The 23,204-nt window shown below is 46.7% G+C and overlaps 1 protein-coding gene across 1 annotated transcript in view; it reads right to left on the bottom strand.

Moving 5' to 3' along the window:
• Positions 1-23,204, bottom strand: part of AMMECR1 (AMMECR nuclear protein 1) — a 935,552-nt gene that overhangs the window by 678,926 nt on the left and 233,422 nt on the right. The window contains exon 2 of the mRNA XM_069612614.1: positions 20,317-20,427. Coding sequence (XP_069468715.1) covers positions 20,317-20,427 — 111 coding nt within the window. The remainder of the gene's footprint in view (positions 1-20,316; positions 20,428-23,204) is intronic.

Genomic DNA, 23,204 nt, shown 5'->3' with positions numbered 1-23,204 from the left:
TTTTTGTGAGAAACCCTGACAAATTTCACATGTATCCGCCGAGTGGTGCGGGTGGAGACAGTAGATACAGTCCATGTGGCCATCACCTTCATAAACCTTTTTGAGGCCACAGGTTGCACACGGGCGAAATAACGCTTTTCCAGACATAGTACGCCGGAATTTGAACTTCGCCGAAGCGAAAACAGACAAAAAACAACCTAGTTTTCACTAGTAGTAAAACACGAGGATCCCACTACTTTGAAAGACGGTTGAAATCTGAGGGAGCGCGGGGGCGGGGCCTGTATTTATATCATGACGCCCTGACGACGCGGGCACGCATGATACAAAACGAGGTGGCTAGGACGCATAAGCGTTGAAAAAGCTTTCCTACGGGAAAGGGTATATATATAATGTACCGGGGATTCCCAGCCTGACAACGGGGAATGTTCTAAGCATGTGAATCCATGAAAGATCCAATGCTGGAGAACTGCTCTTCCGTTTCACTCTCTAAAAGAGAGCGAATCTCCGCTAGGAATGGTGTGCCGATCTGTGGGAGTGGAGGGGAACTCTGAGGGGGAGAATGAAGAGATAGCTGGAAGCCCCAGGACACCACTGAGATAACCCATGCGTCCGCACACTTTGCTGGCAAACCCGATTCTGCAGGGCCACCCTGCCCTCGACTGCGGTGCTGTGCACCTGAAACGAAACGTTGTTTCTTCTGGTCAGAGGCTGAAGAGGGGGACTGGAAGACCTGTTCTGCTGTCTGGCTTTGCAGTCCAGGAACTCGTAGAAGCTGCCAAATGAACGCCCTTGGTCTGAGCAGGACTGAGTCTGAGAAAAGTTTAGCTGCCGGTCTTGTAAGAATGGTGTTAGCAAAGATTTCATAATTGTATGTAATTTTCCCTTCATGTGGCAACCCCCAAACTTTTTGCTGCTGTTTAACACCCGGATCTAGACTTTGCCAGAGAAGCGCAGCCTTCCGCAGCAGTCCTCTGGGCCTTCGCTCAATTCTTATGGGGAAACTGACATGCCCTTAAGACAGTCAGTACTGGGAGACGGTTTCCCTTAGTCCCTTCCTCATGTTCCAGCTTTTGTGCAACATGAAAAAAAGAGTGCACCGTAACTTACATTACCGCGCTCTTGGGTCTCTAGTCATTCCAAAGGCCCTAGAAACTCTCGGTGGACTTATTAACTGTGCAAGTGTGTCACAGAAGGGACTGGTGACAGCTATCGTTTCTCTTGTGTTTTGAACCCTTTTTTTGCCATGTATCCGTGCTTACCGCGTTTGGCACGAATAGGTGGCCTGGCTCCCAAAATGGCCATGCCACGAGGTTTTGTCCTGTCCACTGACCGTCTTGCCCCTTCACCTTCCCCCAGGTCGAGCCGACTCGGGGGAGTCCTTATTTGGTCATGCACATTCCCGCGAAACAGAACGCTTTCGCAGGCTTCTGCATGCCTTGTGTGTGCCTCCAGGATGTGGGCTGGGATGTCTGTTCCCAATACACATCCTGGGTGCCAGAAAGTCTAGAGTGTCCTGAATGCCTGGGACCACCGTGGTTTGTGATAGGTCCACGTATGGTGTGAGTGTTTGTGAGCAGATCTCCCATTGGGTCCTCTCCGTTTTGGCGCGAAGGGAATTTGGATAAGAGGAGGCTGGAAACACCCCTACCATGTCGATCTCCTGAGTTCACACCGAACAAGGGATAAGGAGCCAAGTATCCTGCGACAAGAAGCCGAGTCGAGGAACCGCTGGTGACCCGCTGAAGGTTTGGCACCCTGAACTGCTGTCGTCCTGCGAGACCCCTCTGCATCTGATCAGATAGAAGGTCTGCAAAGGCCTGCAAAGTCGTCAAGGTCCTAGAAGGTCTGCAAAGGCGCTTCAACCCATTGGAAAAGTGGGATCAACTATTCCCGGCACCTTCATCAAACCCTGCAAGTAAGCCTCTTCGGAAGTGTCCCTGGGCCAACCAGTGGGCTAACCAGTTTACGCAGGACGCTTTGCTCGGTCACCGCCGACGTTTCAGGAAAGCCCTCAAAACCTGGTCTACTGCTTGCTCTGCGTCCACGGCACCCTCACACCGAATTCGTACACTTGGCATTCCCAGGTCTGAAGTGAGACGAGTGCGCCTGGACCAGAGTAAACACGGTTGCCGTGTTGCCCTGCTGTGGTAACAACCTGTGCACGTCCGCTGCATTTGGGACACCCTCGACCCTGCATTGTGCTACGCAGAATCTACACTGTCGAGACGTCCTGATCATCGCAGCTAAACCTGCCAGCAACGTGAACTGCACTGGAGAAGTCTGGGTATGCCTGCGTCGGGGACCGGTGAGTAGTCCATACCCCAACCGGTGGCCCCTCGCGCAGGAGCCCGTTTCTTTTCTACCGCTGTTGCGAAATATCGACTATCCCGCACTCTCACCCTGCCCACAAGTGGAGGCCTTGCTTGAGTAATGGGACTTGTTCTGCATCGCTTCATTCACCTTCCTGAACTGCCTGATATCCTTGAAGAGGCCCTCTTTTGTTTTGTCCATTGGCACCAGCGCATGCAGGTACTTTTGAGCATTAGGTTCCTCTCTTCGTAGGGCTCGGACTTCCTCCTAGTTAGGTGTATTTCGGATGTCGAACTGGGTCTAATGATTACTTGCACTGCCTGTTTTCCTCCCCATCTTGGTGGTCTACATATTACGTGCTCCTAACTCCTTAGACCCCGTGGTCATATGACAATGCATTACTTACCGTAAAAGCATTTCTGATGGTTGTATCTGCTTAGATTCACATGCTGTGCATAGGTCCGACATCCAGTGGTCACTGCGGAGTATTGCATTTTGTTTTTCGTAGTCGAAAAGGGGACGTCGACAAGGCGTGTCTGTAACACTATCCCTATAGTGACGTGCGCTGTACCCACAATCCCTCACGCGTCGAGGTCCCTCTGTATTTTTCTGCCCTGAGGGAGCCTTATAGACGTGCGTGAGTACAGAAAAGAGAGATATAAAAGGAAGTCTATGTTCCTTCCATCCGAGCGGGGAGGAAGGGTGGGCGCATGTGAATCTAAGCAGATACAACCATCAGAAATGCTTTTACGGTAAGTAATGCATTGTCTTCTGATGTTTGTTAATCTGCTTAGAATCACATGCTGTGCATAGACTAGCGAGCAGTACCAGGAGTTGGCGGTGGGTTATGAGAAGGAACAGTAGAGAAAAGATGTCTTAATACTGCCTGTCCCACCTGGGAGTCAGATCTAGAGTGTGCATCTAGACAGTAGTGTTTTGTAAAGGTGTGCACAGAACTCCAGGTAGCCGGTTTGCAGATGGACTCAAGGGGAACATTTGCAATGAATGCTATGGAAGCCCCAGTGCCTCGAGTGGAATGTGCTCTTGGCTTGAAGGGTAGTTCTCTCTTAGCAAGAGTGTAACAGAGAGTGATGCATTGAACAATCCATCTAGATATAGTGGATTTTGAGACCGCATCTCCTTCTCTTCCTGCTGCCACCGAGACAAAGAACTGATTAGTCTTTCTCAGTGGTCTGGTTCTTTCCATGTAGAACATGACAGCTCTGCGTACATCTAGTGTATGCAGACTTTTTTCTCCCGAGCTGGAAGGGTTTTGAAAGAACGTTGGTAGTTCTATAGTTTGGTTTACATGAAATTTCGAGATGAATTTAGGTGCAAACCTTGGGTGTGTGCATAGAACCACCTTATCTTTGTGAACTGTTACGAAGGGGTCTAGTACAGAAAGAGCCTGTAGTTCACCTCCATTAGTTACTCTCCTAATGGAGGTGATAGCTATTAGGAAAGCAGTCTTAAGGGTGATATCTTTAAGAGTTGCCTTGTGCATGGGTTCGAAGGGAGGGCCCATGAGTCTGGAAAGTACCACATTTAAGTCCCATTCGGGAGCTGGGTTAGCTATCGGAGGGTGTATCCTCTTTACCCCCTCCATGAAGGCTTTGATAACTGGTATCTTCCACCACGACACTTTAAGTTGGGAAGTGGTGTATGCATAAAGTGCCGCTAGGTGGACTTTAATGGAATTGAACACTAAACCTGAATCCAGTAAATGGGTCAAGTATAGAATAATGTCAGTAGGAGAGCAGTCAACTGGGTTGATGCTAGTACCTCTACACCAGATAACGAATCTTTTCCATTTGCTAGAATAGCAGTGTCGAGTATTAGGTTTTCTGGCTTCCCTGAGGATGTCCATACATCTCTGTGGGAGTTGTAAATGTCCAAATTCTATTATCTCAGGAGCCAGGCTGCTAAGTTCATGGTCTGAGGGCATGGATGCAGTGTCCTGCCCTTGTCTTGTGACAGCATGTTGTACGGGCAGGGAAGTTTCATTGGGGGAGATAGGGACATCTCCATCAAGTGAGCGAACCATGGCTGCCGGGCCCACATTGGGGCCACTATCATCATGGTAACCTGCTCCTGGTGCATCTTGTGCACCACTTTGTTGAGAAGGGGAGTCGGGGGAAAGGCGTAAACAAATTTCCCTGACCATTGAATCGACAGACCGTTCCCCTTGGACTGGTTCTGGGGGTACCTGGAGGCGTAACTTTGGCATTGTGAGTTCTCCAGGGTTGCGAACAGGTCTATTTCCGGGAATCCCCATTGCGTGAAGACGTCTAAGACGATGTCTTCGTGCAATTGCCATTCGTACTCTTCGGGCAGGGGGAAGTCTCTGCTGAGTTTGTCTGCTAGCAGATTGAGTTCCCCTGGTACATGTTGTGATAGTAGGAACATGTTGTGTTTGAGAGCCCACTTCCATATATTCTGGGACAGCTTGGACAGTCCTGGAGAGTGAGTGCCCCCTTGCTTGTTGAGGTAGTACATGGCTGTGGTGCGGTCTGTGAGGACCATCACTGTCTTTCCTTGTAAGTGTTCCTGAAAGGCTTTCAGTGCTTTGAACACCGCTAGTAGTTCCAGCAGGTTTATATGCTTGGATGCTAAACTCGGAGTCCACACTCCGTGTGCCGTCTGATGGGATAGGTGAGCCCCCCATCCTGTAAGGGATGCGTCTGTGGTTAGAGTGGCTTCCACTGCGGGTGTGGCAAATGTTTTCCCTAATAACAGGTTTTCTTTTGTCCACCACCGTAGCGAGAGAACCAAGGCCTGCGAGACCACCACTAGATCGTCCCATTGTCCGCTGGCCTGACACCACTGGCTGTAGAGCCACTCTTGCATAGGGCGCATGCGCAGGCGCGCGTGAGGTACCAAATAAATACATGACGCCATCATCCCTAGCAAGCGCATTGCTTTGCGTACCGTCACCTCTCGGCCTGCTACATAATGGGGAATTTGAAACAGCATGTTTTGGACCCTCTCGTTGGAGGGGAATACGAGGCCGTCCTTTATTCAAATTAGAGCCCCTAGGAATTGTTTGGTTTGGCTGGGGTCTAAGCTGGACTTCTTTTCGTTGATGGAGAAGCCCAGTTGGGACAAAAGGTCTACGGTCTTTTGGGTATTGGAGAAGCATGTTTCGTAAGAATCCCCTGTTATGAGCCAGTCGTCGAGGTAAGGGTATACCGGGATGGATAATCTGCGCAGGTGGGCCGCTGCCACTGCCAGTACTTTCGTGAATACCCTTGGTGCAGATGCTATCCCGAAGGGTAGTACTCTGAACTGGTAGTGTTTGTCCTCTATTTTGAACCTGAGGTATTTTCTGTGCGATGTCAACATTAAAATATGAAAGTATGCATCTTTCGTGTCCAGTGTTGTCATGTAATCCCCTTGTGATAACAGTGGGATTACCTCCTGTAAGGTCACCATACGAAACTTTTGGGGTTTGACAAATATGTTGTTGCGGTGTCATGCGCCGGTTCCGTGGGGGTTTGTACTTCGGGGAACCGTTGAACTCGATGCAGTATCCGTGGGCTATGGTGGATAATACCCAACGGTCTGACGTGATTCCCTCCCATGCTGAAAGGAACGATGTTAGCCGGCCCCCGACCGGTGATGCATGGGAGGGGACCCGAATTTTCGGGTCATTTGCTGGTATTGGGCGTGGAACCTTTGGGGCTGGAGCCACGACCTCTTCCTTTGCCACGGCGTTGGCCTCTTTGACTGAACTGGGTGTTACCCTGGTTAGTGGGCCAGTTGGAGCCAGAGTAATATTGTTGTTGTTGGTGGTTCTGCTGCTGTCTTTGGCCACGAAAGGAGCGTTTATTACCATAGCCTCGCCTGTTAGGGGGCCTAGAAATTTGATCCAGAGTCTTGATGGTATCAAACTCTTTTTTAGCATGTTCTAGGGCCTCATCTACTGCTTTCCCAAACAGATGCATCTGTTCAATGGGTTTATTTATGAGGGAGGCTTGGGTTTCGGGCTTAAAACCTGAATTGCGTAGCCAAACGTGGCGCTTGAGAAGTATTCCCTGCACTAGGGAGCGGCCAGCCGTCTCAGCGGCATCTAGGGATTTTTTAACGATGCCCTGATTTACCAGTGTGCCCTCTGATATTATAGCTAGCAGGCGAGAACGCAGAGGTTCAGGTGCTTCCTCTGCTTCGCTGCGCAGCTTGTTCCACTGTGCATCTGCGTAGCTAGCTAAAAGTGAGTTATTAGCAATTCTAGTAGAGAAGGCGGCGGAGGTCGTGATTCTCTTCCCCAGTGCGTAGAGTTTTTTGCCTTCTTTGTCTGGAGGTGCTTCACTAGTGGATAGTGGCACCCCTGCTCTTTTTCTTGTGTTGGTAACCACAAGGGAGTCCGGAATAGAGTGTCCTCTAATGTATAAAGGGTCAGAGGATGAAGGGCTGAAGAGCTTTTCTATTCTAGGGTTGACCCCTCTTACTAAAGCTGGGTTAGTAAGGGAAGGAGAAATTCTTCTTTTAATAGAAGCCAGGAGTGGAATAGATTGGCTAACAGGGGCTTTTTCTTTGATGACTTTTTCTACAAAGTCAATGTCTGGAAGCGTTTCCCCTGTATCAATCTCAAAATGCGCTGCTGCCTTGCGCAATAGTGCATTGAGGGAAGGTTGGTCATCTATGGGAGAGGGGTTCCCATGTGAATCCTTGAGAGGAGAAGGGAGAAGGGAGAAAGGCCTCAGGGTCTGAATGTACTGATGGGGATTGCCAAGGCTGCACTGACGGTGAATGCCAGGGCTGCGAGGTAGCTGTATCCTCTTCAAACCCTGTAGCAGTGGTGTAAGGATCTTCTTCGAACCCCTCTTCCTCAAGTTCTACCTCTTCTTCTCCACCCAAACACTCATCTTCTTGGAGGTATTGCTCCTCCTCAGTGAGGTCAACCAGCCTAGGAATCTTGACTCTAGGGTCATCCTGTGGCCATTCTCTTTGTCTTTTGTGAGTGGGTGGGTCTTCTTGGTTTCCTAGAAACCTTTCCATTTTCTCCATGCAAGAATGGAGTCTTTCAAGGGTCTCATGGGGTACCCCTGAATAGTCTAGAGGGGGGAAATTAGTGTTTTCGCCTTCGAATCGTTTCGAACGCTCCCACAACGTCGACGAGAGGTTCCCGTCTCCTTCTGAAAAGCCTTCAGGTAGTTCGGAAGCGTTCTTTGGAGAAAGGGGCAGTTCCTGGCTACTTTTGTGTTTTTTCGACGCGGTATTCAACGTTTGTTTCGTCGTCCGCGTACGTTTGTCCTCGGCGACAATTCTCGCTAGGCTCTCGGCCACGATTTTGTCCGTCGAGGGCTCTGGTGTCGACGTTGTGTGCGTTGCGCGTTGTACCTAGACGGTCGCTCTATGGAGCGTTGCGTCGGATGTTTTTGGGGTAGCGCCCGTGTTAGATGGAAGCCCAATCGCTGGTCGCGGCTGCGTTTGCGGGTGGGGCTTGTGACCTTTACGGTCTGCGGTAGACGCCGGAGTGCCCTGCGTCCCCTTCGGCGCTGATGGATCCTTCGTTCTCGACGAAGAAGAGCCGTGGGTAGTGTGTTTAGCCTTATGGGGTTTGTGCGTCCTTGTCGCCGGGGTGTTCATCCCCATAAGCAGGGCGTGAGCCGAGCCCGTCGGGGCCGGGGACGGACGACGAGGAGCGGGAGCGCTCCTTCTGGGGGTTCATGACTTCCGTAACGGACGTCGAGTTATCGCACTCCTCGTCACTTTCAGTAACAGCGGGTGAGGAAACTGACTTCGACATCGCGTAGTCCGCCCACCTCTTAACCCTACGTTCTTTAAGAGTCCTGGGTTTTAAGAGCTTGCAGGCTGCGCAGCTGTTCTCTATGTGATCGAGGGGTAAGCAACGATTACAGAGCTTGTGCTTATCTTTCCAAGTATATTTGCCCCTGCAGCGTGGGCAAAACTTAAATGGTGTCCTCTCCATAGCTGAGGCAATAATAGCTGGCGATAACAACCCCAAGGGAAAGAAAAAGGAGAAAGAAAGACATTCTCAAAGAGAAGAGACAAAGTTCTAACCCCCGCTCTCCCTACTGTAAGTTGGCCGTCGAGGCCAGGCCACGTGTTCGGCAGCGCCGAAGGATCTCCTCCGCTCTTCATCTCCGTCGAAAATCAGTTCGGCGGAGAAACAGCTTCACAGCTAACGTCGAGGGGGAGGGATCGTTATCAGTATATTAAGTTATGACAAAAGGACCGAGGTCCGTGGTAAGTATAGCAATGTCTCTCTAGGAGCTCTGCGAAAGGCGACCAGAAACTGGGCGGAAAAAAACAATCTGAGGGACCTAGACGCGTGAGGGATTGTGGGTACAACGCACGTCACTATAGGGATAGTGTTACAGACACGCCTTGTCGACGTCCCCTTTTCGACTACGAAAAACAAAATGCAATACTCCGCAGTGACCACTGGATGTCGGACCTATGCACAGCATGTGATTCTAAGCAGATTAACAAACATCAGAAATATATATATATGCATTTATAGTGTGCATATATAGGGGGCCTTCACTTGAAGGCTTATTTTACTATACGGAAGCGGGCATTGTGGTTTTAGGGCAGTAGCAGCACACATTCGTTTTAGGGCATTTTATGCCACTAGCGGGAAGAGAGCAGCACCGTGAAGACATTTTTTCTATCACGGTGCAGCATTAAATTAAATAGGCGCACTAGCGCTTTTACTTGTGGTCACTTCTTTTAACATTGTAAAGCAAGTGAAGGTGAAGGGCTGTTATGGCTTATCGTCAGCTGACATACACCCAGTATAGTAATGGGGAATTAGGCAACTCACAAATATGGGCAACTATGTATTTACACACTGAACAATGGCGGATTTGTTGCAATCAGAACCATAGAGTTCTAAACAATTAACTGTTAAGGTTTTTTTTACGTTATGTAAGCTGCACAGCTATGCAGACCCAATCACCTTCAGTGCAAGGGTATAAAAACACAAGGAAACAAACGTTTGCAATCATACTAGCCTGAGGAAGCTCGCGAGTCGAGCGGAACGCGTGGCGTTTTCCACCCGCTGTGGGTGAGTGCTGCATGACACCTGGTCTGCTTAGGTATTGTTATGTATGCTTTTTATACTATGTTCACTCTTTTTGGATAAATAGAATGAAATTTTGAACACAATTTGAAGTCTTGTGTGCTTGGGCATTTTTTGGTAGGTGTTTGTAATAAATGTGTCTATATTTTTTTTATTTTTAATACACCTGTCTGGAGTAATTTGTAAGTGTCCTTGCTTTGTGTGTTCATTGAGGTCTTTCCGTCACCCTCACCCCTCTTGAGACTTAGTCTTGACCGCCGCCATCGCTACGCCGATTGGTCTGGCTTGTCCAGAGGTTACCCTGTTCCAAGAAACTAGGCTGGCCTTTTGAACCTCTGCCCCTCCAGGTCAGAGTTTAGAAATCCATCTTAACAAATGGCAAGAGACTTTGCTGTCTGAGCGTTGCTCTTATGCAGCTCATCAGTGGAATAATGGGAGACCACCCCCCCTCCAACGGAAGACCGAGGATTCTATCCTGCACATCTGGGTTGAACCTAGCCAGGCTGTGCGCCTCATGTTTGTTGTCAGACAGATTGCTCCCTTAGCTGTGTCCATGTGGCCTACAGAAGCCTCCATATTGTCCAGAGCCACGTGTGTCGCCTCAGCTAGATCCGCTTATGAGGCTTGCTTGCCCTTAGGAAGGTCAGGCAGAAAATCTGCGATCTCCATCCAGAGGCGTTTTCGCCGCAGCGAGGATGGCGCCTGCATTAGCCTGCCTGAGGTGCAATCTGGCGTTTGAGTAGACCACCTTGTCGTAGGATTCGAGAGTCTTCTCTTACTTGTTCAGGAGGGCTGTCGTGGCCGTACTAGATGAAGCCTGAGGCTTGGCATACATGGATGCTGCAGCGATAACTGATGATGTTGCGGGTGCATAGAGAGCAGTATGCTGTCCCCCTCTGTTTGCCTAAACCTAGCATCCAGCTTTTTGTTGACATGTGTGGAGCGGGGCTTTAGCCAGCCTTTTTTGGCCAAAGCCTGCACATTCTTCTGTAGGGGGATGCCAAACCCCACCTCTGCCCGGATGCTCAGGACCTCCGCCAGAACTCCTGCTGGGGATGCCCAGGTATTCGGCCAGGCCAGCAATCCTGTAATGGAAGGCGTTTGCCGAGGATGGAGTGCCCTGTTCCTCCTCATCGGTGTCCAGCTGGTCCTCTGCCCCAGGGGAGATGGAGTCCGTCACCTTTCGGGGCTCGTCCATGGGAGGGCTTGCACCATTACTACAAAAGCCTACTCTAGACCACCAAAACACCAAACAATTACAGGCCAATCACAATAGTTCCCTTTCTTTTAAAAATATTAGACAAAGTAGCATAGAAGCAAATTCAAAAATACCTGGAACTGCACCACCTTTTAGGGGCAAGACAGTGTGGTTTCCATCCACAACATCGCTCTAAAGGCCCAGATTGATGAACTCAGACAGTGGGAATCTGCTTTACTTCTCCTTGACCTCTCAGCCGCTTTCGATTTGGTGGATCAAAAGGTATTATGTAACCATCTCAAATCAGCAGCATACTTCTCTAAAGAGGCTATAACATGGATTAGTTCATTCCTAAGCAACAGAACCATGACGGTCTCCGCGCCTTCTGCGACAGCAGACCCTATACCCATCACCTGCGGTGTGCCACAGGGATCCTGTGTCTCACCCACATTGTACAACATCTTCACCAAGCCCCTTTTCGATGATCTGGATCATCTTGGTATCACCTACACTAACTATGCAGATGATACTTAGATTCTCCTTCCACTTGCAGGGGATGATAAGGATTTGACCTTGTTGAATAGAGTACCTCATCATCCAGGCATGGATGGTCACACACGGTATATGCCTGAATGATAGAAAACCAAACTCATCATCTTGGGCACCCCCTCCAACTTAAAAAAAACTAGGTCCGAAATACTCATCCTTTACAATTGATGGTAACCTTATCAAGGTGGCCAAGGAGGTAAAGACTCCACCTTGTCCTTCTCTAAACAGGTTAACACACTAGCCTCCACTACCGTGTACACTTGTAAACTTATCAGAACTGGCAAACCCTTTCTCTCTAACAATAGTTGCATCATCTTGGCCAGAGCCCTTATTCTGACCCGCTCAGATTATTGTAATGCCCTTTACACAGGCTTGAACAAAAAAAACATCAGGAGAATTCAAATTCTCCAAAATAAGGCCTCAAGAGTGGCCCTAGGCATTGCCAGAAGAGATAACATCTCAGTGGGTGACAAAACAATTGGCTCTCGACCAATGAAAATCCTCCTAAAAATGGCGTCACTTGCCCAGAAATCCCTAAATAATGCCGCTCCTACTTACCTCACTGAAAGATTCCACAGACTGACATCTTTAAGACCTTCCAGACAAGTTAACCTGAATTGCTTGACTGTTCCCAGATTCAAACTATCCAAGATTGGTGGCTGTAGCTTCCCCGTAAAAGCAGCCAAGCTCTGAAACGCCTTGCCCCCTTCACTTCGAGAAGACCAATCCTACCTGAACTTCAGATCAAATACTATCACATGGCTCAAATCTTCTGACCTGTAAACCTAGCAATGCAGTTTCCACCCTGTGACCCTAGGCCCCTGTAACCAAGATATAACACTACCCACTCCGGATCTGGGGTAAAAAAAAAAAAAACGTAAAAATATGTATTGCGTGCCATATTTGTAACTTGCCTTAGTGCTTCTAGTCCTCATCGTTCCATGTACTGTATTTCACTCTATGTAACTGTATTTCAAGCTCTGAAACGAAGCTTTGAATATTCCTGTAACTATTGCGCCCTGATACCCCCCGGGTCTGGTGCGCATTTAAAATAATAAAACAAACATTCCCACAGCTTCCTCCATGGCCACAACACTCCCTGTACTAGAGCAGTTCTATGCCATTCTCCTTTTCTCCATTCTTATGGGACATTCCATCAATTGGGCCAGAGTTTCAGCACAAAAAGTCTGTCCTTTATTATTTTGATGTAGGTAGTGCTCCCCATCCAACACCCTTGGCCTCAACTCTTCAGTTCTTTTTTTCTGCACGGTCGAGATTTGGAACCATGATGCAGCACCAGCGGGCCTTTGTTACCAGGGATTTTTTCTCCGCAGATTTTCCTACCCTAGTCTGGGCTTTGCAGTCATTTCTTTCCCTCTGCCTAAACTGGAGCACCGGGGCTGTTGGAGCCTTGGTAATGGGCTGCTGCAGAGGTGGTGCAGGAGGAGGGGGCATGGGCTCTGTTGTGAGTTGCACTGGTGTAGCCAGGGGCAACATGTCCTTAATAATGCCCCTGAGAATTGAGCCCATTTGTGGGGGCCGTATGAGGGAGATGAATTAGACAAAGAAACCTGCCCTCACAGGCCGGCTGTGTACAATCCTGCATGGGGCAGGGGTTAATATGCCAGCTGCCTCCCCCGCCCTTGTCCATACACAGGGTTTTTGTACCTGGAACCAGAGATGTTGGGCTACGATGTGGACCAAGTGACTGGCGTCAGTGGTACCCAGTCTGCCCTAGGAGCAAAACCTCTCCTTTGTTGATTGCTGGGCTGACGGGCTGGCCTGCCAGTCGACATGTGCCAGTGACAAACTAGGGCACCAGTGGATGGTGTTCCCAAATCTAATATAAAAAGAAAAGCTTAGATTGCAGTGAAAGCACATGGAATTACAAGGCTGGCCCTCACCCAGGAGCGCTGGTGGAGTGGTCTGTTCCAGTCGACACAGAAAAGGGGGCCGAGGTGTGGCCTCAGTGGGCGGGGTTAAGAGCCAGCACAACTGGGGCTGTGCGCCAGTAAATTCAAAGGGGTATTGTCTTTTTGGTGGAAAAAAGGTTCAGTTTCAGGCCCTCACGAGGCATGCCCATACAGGACGACTGGACGTAGGAGTACACTTTTGGAAAGAGGTGCTGGTGCAAATTAACGGAATCACTGGCTTGCAGTTATAGAAGGACCCCCCCCCCCAATTGTTCTTTTGGGTGACACTGGGAGTGTCACTCCAGCTACTCATTGGTCATCTAGTGGTAGCAGCCAACATAACTATTGCCCGTAATTGGAAAAACCAGGAAGGACCGATGGTCCACATGTGGTGGGTGAAGGTTCGGTACATTCTGGTGGGTGAAACAAATAAAGCCCCAAAAAAAGAAAAATAAATAATCACTGCTGTAAGTGAGAGGAGATACGAAAAATACTGATCGACATGGTTGCCATTCATCGAATATTCCGAGAAGGTTCCTGCGATCACTGCCAAACCACCCATGCTTAGAAGATTCTCCTCATGATTTAGCATATTAGTTACAGCTGTTAACACACAGACATGTCCGTTGGTGTGGTACATAAGATTGAATCTTTGCCAGTATTATTTAGGTTGTAGGCGCTCTATAGAGTGACAGGACCACATACTATGAGTAATTGGATGCAACCCACAACTCTGGTGTAATGTCGTACCTTATATTGGCTGCTGAGCTCAATGTTAAATAAAAGATCGAAAAACAATGCATGTATCCCCGTTCGAGGTAGCTGCTCCATATGCCACAGACCTACCATGGAAATCACTCAACCAGGACATTGCCCAGTCCTAAACGCGGCATCTTTATTACCCACACCATTGGATTGAAAACCCCATAACTGGGCCACATGACTGCTGCCATCCCTGATTAACATGTACAGCCCAGGCAGGGTCATTTTGCACCCCACTGCAAAAGCAGACTTGGGAGTATTTCATTGACTGATCCTGTAACAGAAATGAGAATGGCTGTGTGACAAGTGGGTACACAATTTGCAGACTCCAGCAGGTGGTAGTACTAGAACAGTATATAATCCAACATCTATTCAACAACAGTAGCAGAAGTAGTTGCACTAACACCTGTAAGCATGGACAACAGCAGTTTCCATATCTACACACTCATTCTGCCACTGGCATAGCACTAGATTTTGGTGCAAGTGTGGAGCCAAAGCTTCCTTAGATCCTCAAGTTTGCAAAATAAAAACCGCAGCTATGTTGTAGCCATTTTAGACACGGTTATGTTACCAGTCAGTTAACTGAGTGTGCAGCCCACTTCATAATTTTGATTGAGATTTTTGGCGATAGCATATGTAGAGACTTCTGCAAAACAAATAACTGGTTCCCAACTCTCAGGATGAATGTTTTGAGAATCAAGTGCATCAACCACCTCCATTACATACACAAAGAGCTTTCTTACATTCAAGATTCTGCACCGGAATCTGAAAAGGACTTCAGCTCAAGGTGAGATCTGCACACCGATACAGTTTGACTAGATGGCTATTGTGATTTTGGTACTTCTGTCCTACTTGTCTCACATTTATCAGGAGGTATGCATGCCACACTGTACCATGACTGGCATGGCCCCGATTGTGCTGCCATACCACAAGCTTGTTGCCAGTGCAGCTTGTGCCAACAAAATAATGTTGAAAAAACTGTACATCCAATAAGCGAAGTTCATCTGCTAGCAGTTGATTATATAGCTCCAGAAATGCATTATTCATCCCTACACTTCCTGGTTATTGTTGCTACCTTTTAGGGCTGGGTTGAAGTCTGCCATATGCAACAGGCGGACTCCTTCACTAGCTGTCCAGAGAAGCTACTATGCAAAGCACTACAAAGATAAGCTCCACTGTCTCCATAGTCCCCACGTCCAATAGTCTGCATGAGCAGTAGAGAGACAAAAATGGTACTCTCACGAACAGACCAGTCAAGCTCTGATCTGACGCCACAGGTGGCCAGACGCTTTTCCTTTGGTATTTGGTAAGCACTACTAAAAGAAAACGGGTTTAAGGCCAGATAAAGCTTCGTTAGGAAGCCCACCAAGTCTTCCTCTACCAGAACTACTCAAACATTTATTTGAATGTTCACCTCACTAATGTTTTACTCAATTAACACAAGAGACTCATAGCTACTAAAAACTCTTTATGCAGGATCTGCCCAAAAGAGCAGAAGGACCTTGCCACTCTACGAAGCCTGGTGACGATGTGACAGTGAAGGAGAACCAGAGAACGAGGGCGCTCACTTCAAAGTAGCATGGGCTATTCCAGGTATTTGATTATTAACATGAGTGCAACGATTCAGAAAACTGCTTCCTGGGTGCACTGAAAGTGTGGCACCAGGAAATAGGGCTATTCACAATTAACTTGTGGCTGGACATTTGGACATTACCATGTATTTAATGAAGTTCAATTTCTTTCACAATCTAGTGTAACTGGAATATTTCTAACGTCATTGCACCGCTAAAACTCTAAAGAAAAACCACTGGCACACTTAAGCTCCTGGTTTACCAACAGTCTAAAAGCCCTTCGCAAAGATAAAAGACAGGCTGAAACCGGTTGGAAAAATAACCCATCTGATCAATACAAAAAATACATTATTCAAACCAAAAAAAGAGACATTCAATGAAAGAATTAAAAAAGAAAACTCTAGTACTTGAGAAATCTCATCTATACTAAGAACTAGAATCCCCAGTCGCTCCCATCGACTTGTGTATTAAAACAAAATTTGGTGTACTGATATCCAAAATGTGCTATGCAACAGAATTTCCGTGCTCCTAGATAATTCTAGCCAAAAAACTAGCTTTCATAGGATTGCTCGGTATCCCTACAAAATATTGCAGTACATATGGCGGTTTGTCTCGCCATAGGTGATATTTTTGGGGGGATAATTTGTGGGAGCAGGGGTGTCCCCCGCAGGGTCCATGGGTCAAAATCGCAGCAAAAATATGGTGATATTTTTGTATCGCAATATTTTTGCGGGCATATTAACACATTGAACCAATTGCTCTTGCAACACAAGAAACTATTTTACAAGAAATGAACAGTCAAATCAAACCTTGTGACTTATTCAAAGTTAATTCCATTTCAACAATTGAGGCCTAAAACATCTCATCCCTCAAGCCCTGCCGGTGCCTTGGGGACACGTGCCCAGCACCAATCATTAAAGAAGCTGCAAAGGAACTAGCCTCTTTCATCACCACCTTAATCAACTTCTCCTTCAAATCCTGCTCAGTACCTACCAACCTTAAAGATGCTTGGGTACTACAGTTATTTAAAAAAATAAATCTGGACCCTAGCATCCCCACCAATTATAGGCCAATCACCACAGTACCATTTCTCCTCAAAATCCTGGACAGAGCGGCCCATCTCCAGATTCAATCCTATCTGGAGATCAACAATTTATAGGCACCCGCCAATCAGGTTTTAAGCCAAGACAGAACCAACTAGATGATCGGAAAGACAAAAGGAGAAGTTTCCATTCTCCTCCTCTTGGACTTCTCCGCTGCATTCGACTTGATTGACCACAAAGTGCTATGCAACCACCTTAAATCAGCTGCCTATTTCTCCAAGGAAGCCACCACATGGATAAACTTTTTAGATAACAGATCCAGAAGAGTCTTCTCACCTTCCTCTGCAGTTGACCCTGCACCCATCACATGCAGCGTACCACAGGGCTCCTGCGTCTCCCCTACTTTGTATAATATATTTACAAAGCCCCCATTTGATATACTTGACAATCTGGAGGTCTCATACACCAATTATGCCGACACCCAGATCCTCACCCCTATCCATGGAGACAACAAAGATGTAGAACTGATCAATAAAGTATACTTAATTATACAAACCTGGATGGCCACCCACGGACTATGTCTCAATGATGAAAAGAGTGAGCTCTTAATCATTGGGTCCACCAATAAGCTGAGCAAACTTTCAACACAATACCGTCGCTATTGATGGAATCAAGATCAAAGTCGCGAAGTAAGTAAAAACTTCAATAAACAATTAAATGCCATTGCCTCCGCAACCAGTTACACTTGAAAATTGATCTAAGCATGCAAACCATTCTTAAATACTGAAAGTTGCACTACGATTGCACAGGCACTAATTCTGTCCAAGTTGGAGTACTGCAATGCACTATATCTGGGCACCAGTAAACACAATACTAACAAACTTGAGGCACTGCAAAATAAGGCCTTAAAATCTGCCCTAGGCATTCCCAAATCACAGCACATCTCCCAGATGAGCCGCGCCATCAACTGGCTTGCCATGAATGACAGAATTAAGTTCAAATCACTCAACCTCACCTACAAATGCCTCACCAATAAGTCATCTATATATTTGACAAATAGATTCACTAAACGCTCATCAGAACGACCCATCAGAAAGGCCCAATTTAACAGCCTTAGAGTCCCCAATTTTAAACTAAAGAAAACAGGAGTTTCCAGTGTCCCAGTCAGGGGGGCTCAACTTTGGAACTCTATTCCAGGCACCTTAAGAGCATTACCTTCCTTCCACTCTTACAAGATGAATGTTAAGCGGTGGCTACACTCTGACCAGTGATGGTCTCTGATCTATGATTCCTAGTTGCCAAAGTACACCATTACAAGATTAACCTCAATATAATCTAGGTACTTTAATGCATCTGCCCTGTAAAATTATACTCATGTATACATAATGTATATATTCTATAAAAATCATTTACACACGCAGTGAATCCTTTATACTCTGTAAAAGTTCACTGAAGTATGCAATGCACCCTTTTCTGTATATGTTGATATTGTTTATGCTGCCTCCATCACCTGTAACCTTAAATTTGTAAAAGCGCCCATATGCCCGAGGGACCGACACACTTTATAAATAAATACAATTTGGATGAGAAGGGTTTACCAGCTACGGCCCTGGTACCAGAGAAGGTAAGTCATGACTTGGTAGGGGGAGAAGGTGATATGCGATTTATGAGAGACTCTGCAGGGCAGAGTACTTCTTCCATCACCTGCATAGTGGAAATGTCAGGAAGCAACAAGACCCCGGTAGTGCTGGGACTGGAATGATCCCTGCCGGGACCAGAGACTCCCAGGACCGGAGACCCACGGGAGGAGATTGCCAGGCCAGGGTGCCTTAATAAACAACTCACTTACTGGCGTTCAGCATTTCATGTGGATTAAGGACCCTAAATGACATGGAACCCAGATGCCAAGAAACCTCCACTCAGCCTTGCAGGAGTCGACAGTGTGTATGTACTTACAACAACTCCCAATAGAAGCACCCCAGTGGTGTTCAGGCTCCAAGCACTCGAGGTACAGAAACTGAGGATCCAATGCCACTTGGTGAAACCCACATGCAGAACATGTAACCATTTCCTTTTCACGCAGATTAGGCACTGGGGCGTCTCGCTAGTTAAACCTCCAGCACAACCAATCCAGATCCTGCTGCTCAGTGCCCCTGGAGAACTCTAGATGTGTGGATAGGATTAAGCCCCACTTGGTTACTGTGGGCTCTCAAACTTCCCCAGCAGCAATATATGAGAAAGTTACAGCCAGGACAAACTATGTTGGCAGGAAATAGAAAGTTTTGGGAGGTGTGGGGAATTGACATCTCCTTACAATGAGTGGAGTTCTCAAACCAATGACAAGTTACATATGGGTTAATGGAAAACCTACGAATTTGAATTTCCCAATTAGAACTAGTATCATTGTAAATGTTTTCTGGTCGATGGAGCGATCCAGGTTTGAACAACAAGATACCCCTTAATTGGACATCAACGGTGTCAACGGTTTAAGAGTGCTAAATGATTCAGAGATTAAGCAGTTACAAGTTTAAAATATTGTGTTTGATGAATGCTGCCGTTACCAATCGCACATCAGAAGAAATATCAGGGATAAGCCTGTCGCCACAACAGTGAAGGGTCCTACCGTTATTTCCATTCTTTTACTAGGACGAAAAATGTGCAGTTGTAAACGGCATGCTTGAATGTGTAATTTAAGTATATACACCACAGGCTATTCGGTGACCACAGAGTGCAAATTATTTCATTTACCACAACAGGAATACAGATTTATATGAATTTGAGGTTACAGTAAGAAATTGACACCCCGATTACTAATGTTTTGATTTATTATAAGGTGTTTAATAAGCTGTGCATGTAGGCACAGTTCCTAAGAAACCAACAATGTGATAAATGTATTATGTATGAGTTGCAGTCTACATGCAAACGTGGGAATGTGGGTAGATTTCTATACACTCTTTCCTAATTTATCGTACAAGTTCTCAAATATAGTAGAGTGCATACAACACCGATCCGTAACAGCCCATAGAACTTAGGTCTTTTCAGCTAATACTTAGGCTTAGTGCGATGCTCCATTTATTTAATGTATAATATAGGTCCCCGTTTTCAACTTGTCTCCGTGACTATTTGTATTGTTTGAACAGAACATAAAAACTGATGATTCTGCCTTTGTATATGTGGAAGATGCCATCAATGTCACGTGGTGACTGGTGTAGACTGAATTCCTACAGGAACTGATGGAAAACCACTACATGTGAAATGCCAGAGTCTTTCAGGCAGGAATCTTCTATAATAAACTGAAACATGTGATCAATAAGACGACATCTGTGTGATGCACTGTAGTGATGTGTGAGGCACAGGGGCGATGTCAGCATAGCTCAATTTTCCCAGCTCCATGCAAGTGAAAGCCATCGGTCCTTTTTTGCTTTCTGGATTGTAGTCTTACGTTTAAAATAGAAATGAAACTACAATTCCCAAGAAAAAAAAAAGGGTTGATGGCTCTCGCACAGGGAACTGGGAAACTAGAGATCGAAAGTGCATGTCATTTCCTCTATTGCTACTAATTATGTAATTTCGTGCATTCGATTTACTCGCCAATCTCCTCTCCCAATACACTGAATGCTCTAGATTATATTGTGTTAACGGTTCAAGAAGCGGACTGCAATATTTGTCGAACTCAACACCCATGTGATATTTGCCATTAGGTTTGCGCCACTGAATCCTCATTTTAGTCCAGTCCTTGTGCTTCCCAAGTTAGCTCGATCAAGAGGCTAAATCACCAGGGGTGATTTTACTTCAAGCAATTTTAACATTCTGTTAAATGTAAGGATACGATTGAAAACTACATGGCGAGAAGGGCAGGATATGTACATTTTGCAATTTTTGGTGCAGCAACAATTTATAGCACTTGCAGTTAAACTCTTACCTAGTAAGCGTGTACTCCCTGAGTCCTGAATGCAGGTTCATGGCAGAAAAAGTACCAATGCATCCCCGCAATCTTTTATCTCGCCCAATCTTCCACGTTACAAACAGCGGGCTATGAGAAGAGAAAATAGTTAATTTAAAAGTATGATCAATACAAATATATCATGTTTAAATTAACATGCAACTTTTAAATGGGATCACAATTAAAGTTAAGCAAGGCACACCTGCTTAATCATGATAAAATGGTACTCACCATAGTGACTATTGCATTCCTAATGCTTAATCCTGTTATTCTTCCCAGTGACTTATCCGTCTACAAGGAAGGATGCAGCGCTTTTAAGAAAAGATAAGTGAGCAGTGTTTTTAAAAATAGGTACCTGCCCTACTAAGCTCTGCTCAGTAGTTTTTACATCTGTCCAACACAAGGACTGGATCGCCACTGTAGAGCTTAAGATGGTAATGTCATAACAGAAAAGGGTGGTGGGGGGCCACACCCTCTCCCCCCATCCCCCCCCCCCATCAACTAGAAGTACAGTAGTAACTGTACTACTACTGTTCCTCTGTAGTAATCGGGTATTTTAGATCAGAAGGGTTACTGAATCAAACCCTTAAAAGGCCAATTACTTTTCATGGAAAATCCTGTGCAAACTGAGCATCTGCACTGGAGTACACAGCCATACATTATTGCTTGCGGAAAGCAGATTTGGAGGCCTGTGTTGCTGCTTTATGTAGGATATTAGGACAGAGTAGAAGCTGCTGGAGCGACATCATGCACAACTGGGCCTCTGCCCCGAAAAAAGCAGGCTATGAGAACCAGAAAGCTGAGAAAAGCAGAGGCTGGGTCTAAAAAATCTATTATCTGCATAACGGGTGCCACATTTTCAGGTTGTCAGCTATTAGCCAAGTATACAAATTCCTGCAGTTCTATACATGTGAAGCATGCGCCATGCCTTGTCCGATCGGGACTGCAACGGTTCCCGATGATCGCGCCGACTACCCGAGCCCGAAGGCGTGCAAGCAGTGGCTCTAGCGTGTTCCTTGTCGGCTTCTCTCGAAGGTGCGGATGGAACGGTGTCCTGCGAGTCGAAAATCGCCATCCGGCGGAATTCATCCCATTCGGCCGGCGAAGAGTGTTTCGTGGGACAAGCCACCCGCCGTCTGGCAGAGTCCTCTGACGAGGATGGGGAAGGTGACTGGTGACGGCGCTTCCGTGAATGCCTCGAAGAGGCAGAGGAATGGCGGGTCCCACTCCTAGAACGAGACCCACTGGACTTACGCCGATGCGGAGAGTCGCCCCTCGAATCGTTGGTCGAAAGACCAGTAGATTTCGACTTACGGGGTTTAGCAACCCTACCTACCGACAACTTCTTCCGCTACCACAAGGCCTTCAAAGTTAAGGACTGGCATTCATTGCAATCGTCAGTGACGTGGCTCTCACCGAGGCACCAGAGGCAGACGTCATGCAGGTCCGTAATGGACATTTTGGAACGGCAGTCCGGACACTTTTTGAAACCCAACTTCCGGGTAGAAGACGAAGACATTTTCTCAAGAAGAAAAACCAAAGAGATCCTGAAGATGAAGTAATGAACCCAGATGATTGAGTGAAGATGAATACAGAAGAACCGAGCAAGATGAATCCAAAGACAGAAGGGAAAGTGCTCAATGAATCGCCCAGATCGGGGAGTGTAGAGGAGGTCCCAAATAAAGCCTGCACTCCAATCGTCCATTTTGAAGTACCAGGAACGTTCACACCGAGATATGCGACGTATGATGAGCAAATAAACCAGCAGAGAGCTGCAATAGGGCTCTGTCCAGTCCCCATCGGGAAGAACAGCACCTATTGAAGTACCAGTACTAAGGAAAACATGGCTAGTAAGGTATCCATTGAGGAAACCCTACCAACAAATGAGACGAAATGAAGATTGCCCAAGTACAGTCCCGGAAGAAACCAAAAAGGTCTTAATGGAAGACAAATGACAACGTCACAAGAACCCGGACTGACTCGCAGATAGAAGAGATGATGACCAGAGAATGACAGACGAAACGCCATGAATAAGGATATCGTGAACCTAGACTGAAAGGACGATGTCGAAATGCAAAGAAGGTTAAAGCTGTAAGCAAGATGAAGGCATTCAACCAGTTTACACCTGTAAATATGCTTGGAACCGCAAGAAAGCTAAGAAAACAGTGCAGCTTGCTATGCTTAGAAGAACAGTGCGGCAAGCGCCATTATACTACCTCAAAATAAAGCACAGTATTATAAGTGTATTTCTACTTTGCACAAGAAGCAGAATCAACCCAGGTTACTAAAGTCCAAATAAGAAAAGATTCATATTTTGCAAAACAAGAAAAGATGGCTGAATCGAAACAGGCAGGGGCAACTCGTGTCAGGAAAGCCAAGGGCATACTAATAAAAGAAGGTAACAGTAGCTACATCTAATTAAAACTGAGAACAGAATATCCTGCCTCTGAAAGGTAGAGATAAGACGACATAGGCAGGTGGCGGGCTAAAGGAGAATCAAATACACAAATTGAGAGAAAAGAGACAAATTCACAGTGTAGGAATCACGTGACCAGTCGAGAAAGAAGTGAGTGTTCACACCTATGCTTGGCACCTAACCAGGTGGAGATACCAGAACTTTACCAGACAGAAGATGCAGTCTCGAGGCCAACCACAGTGAACTAATTGACACATGGACACTAAAGTGATTGATTGTAACCATAATCGGAGGAAGGCCGGGTAACTAAGGGGCACCCCACACCTGACCAACCATTCTGCATGCTGCTAAGCGAAGTGGAAAGTATGCATGGGGTTGGTGCCAACCCAATCACAATGGACCAAATAATCTAGGGTCCTATAGTTCGAACCAATAAGACGTACTTTTAGTG

Source organism: Ambystoma mexicanum, chromosome 5p (genome assembly GCF_040938575.1).
Source record: "Ambystoma mexicanum isolate Mex_15411 chromosome 5p, UKY_AmexF1_1, whole genome shotgun sequence".
Lineage (NCBI taxonomy): Eukaryota > Metazoa > Chordata > Amphibia > Caudata > Ambystomatidae > Ambystoma > Ambystoma mexicanum.
The sequence above is the reverse complement of the archived record's forward strand: the minus strand, read 5'-3'. Positions and strand labels throughout refer to the sequence as shown.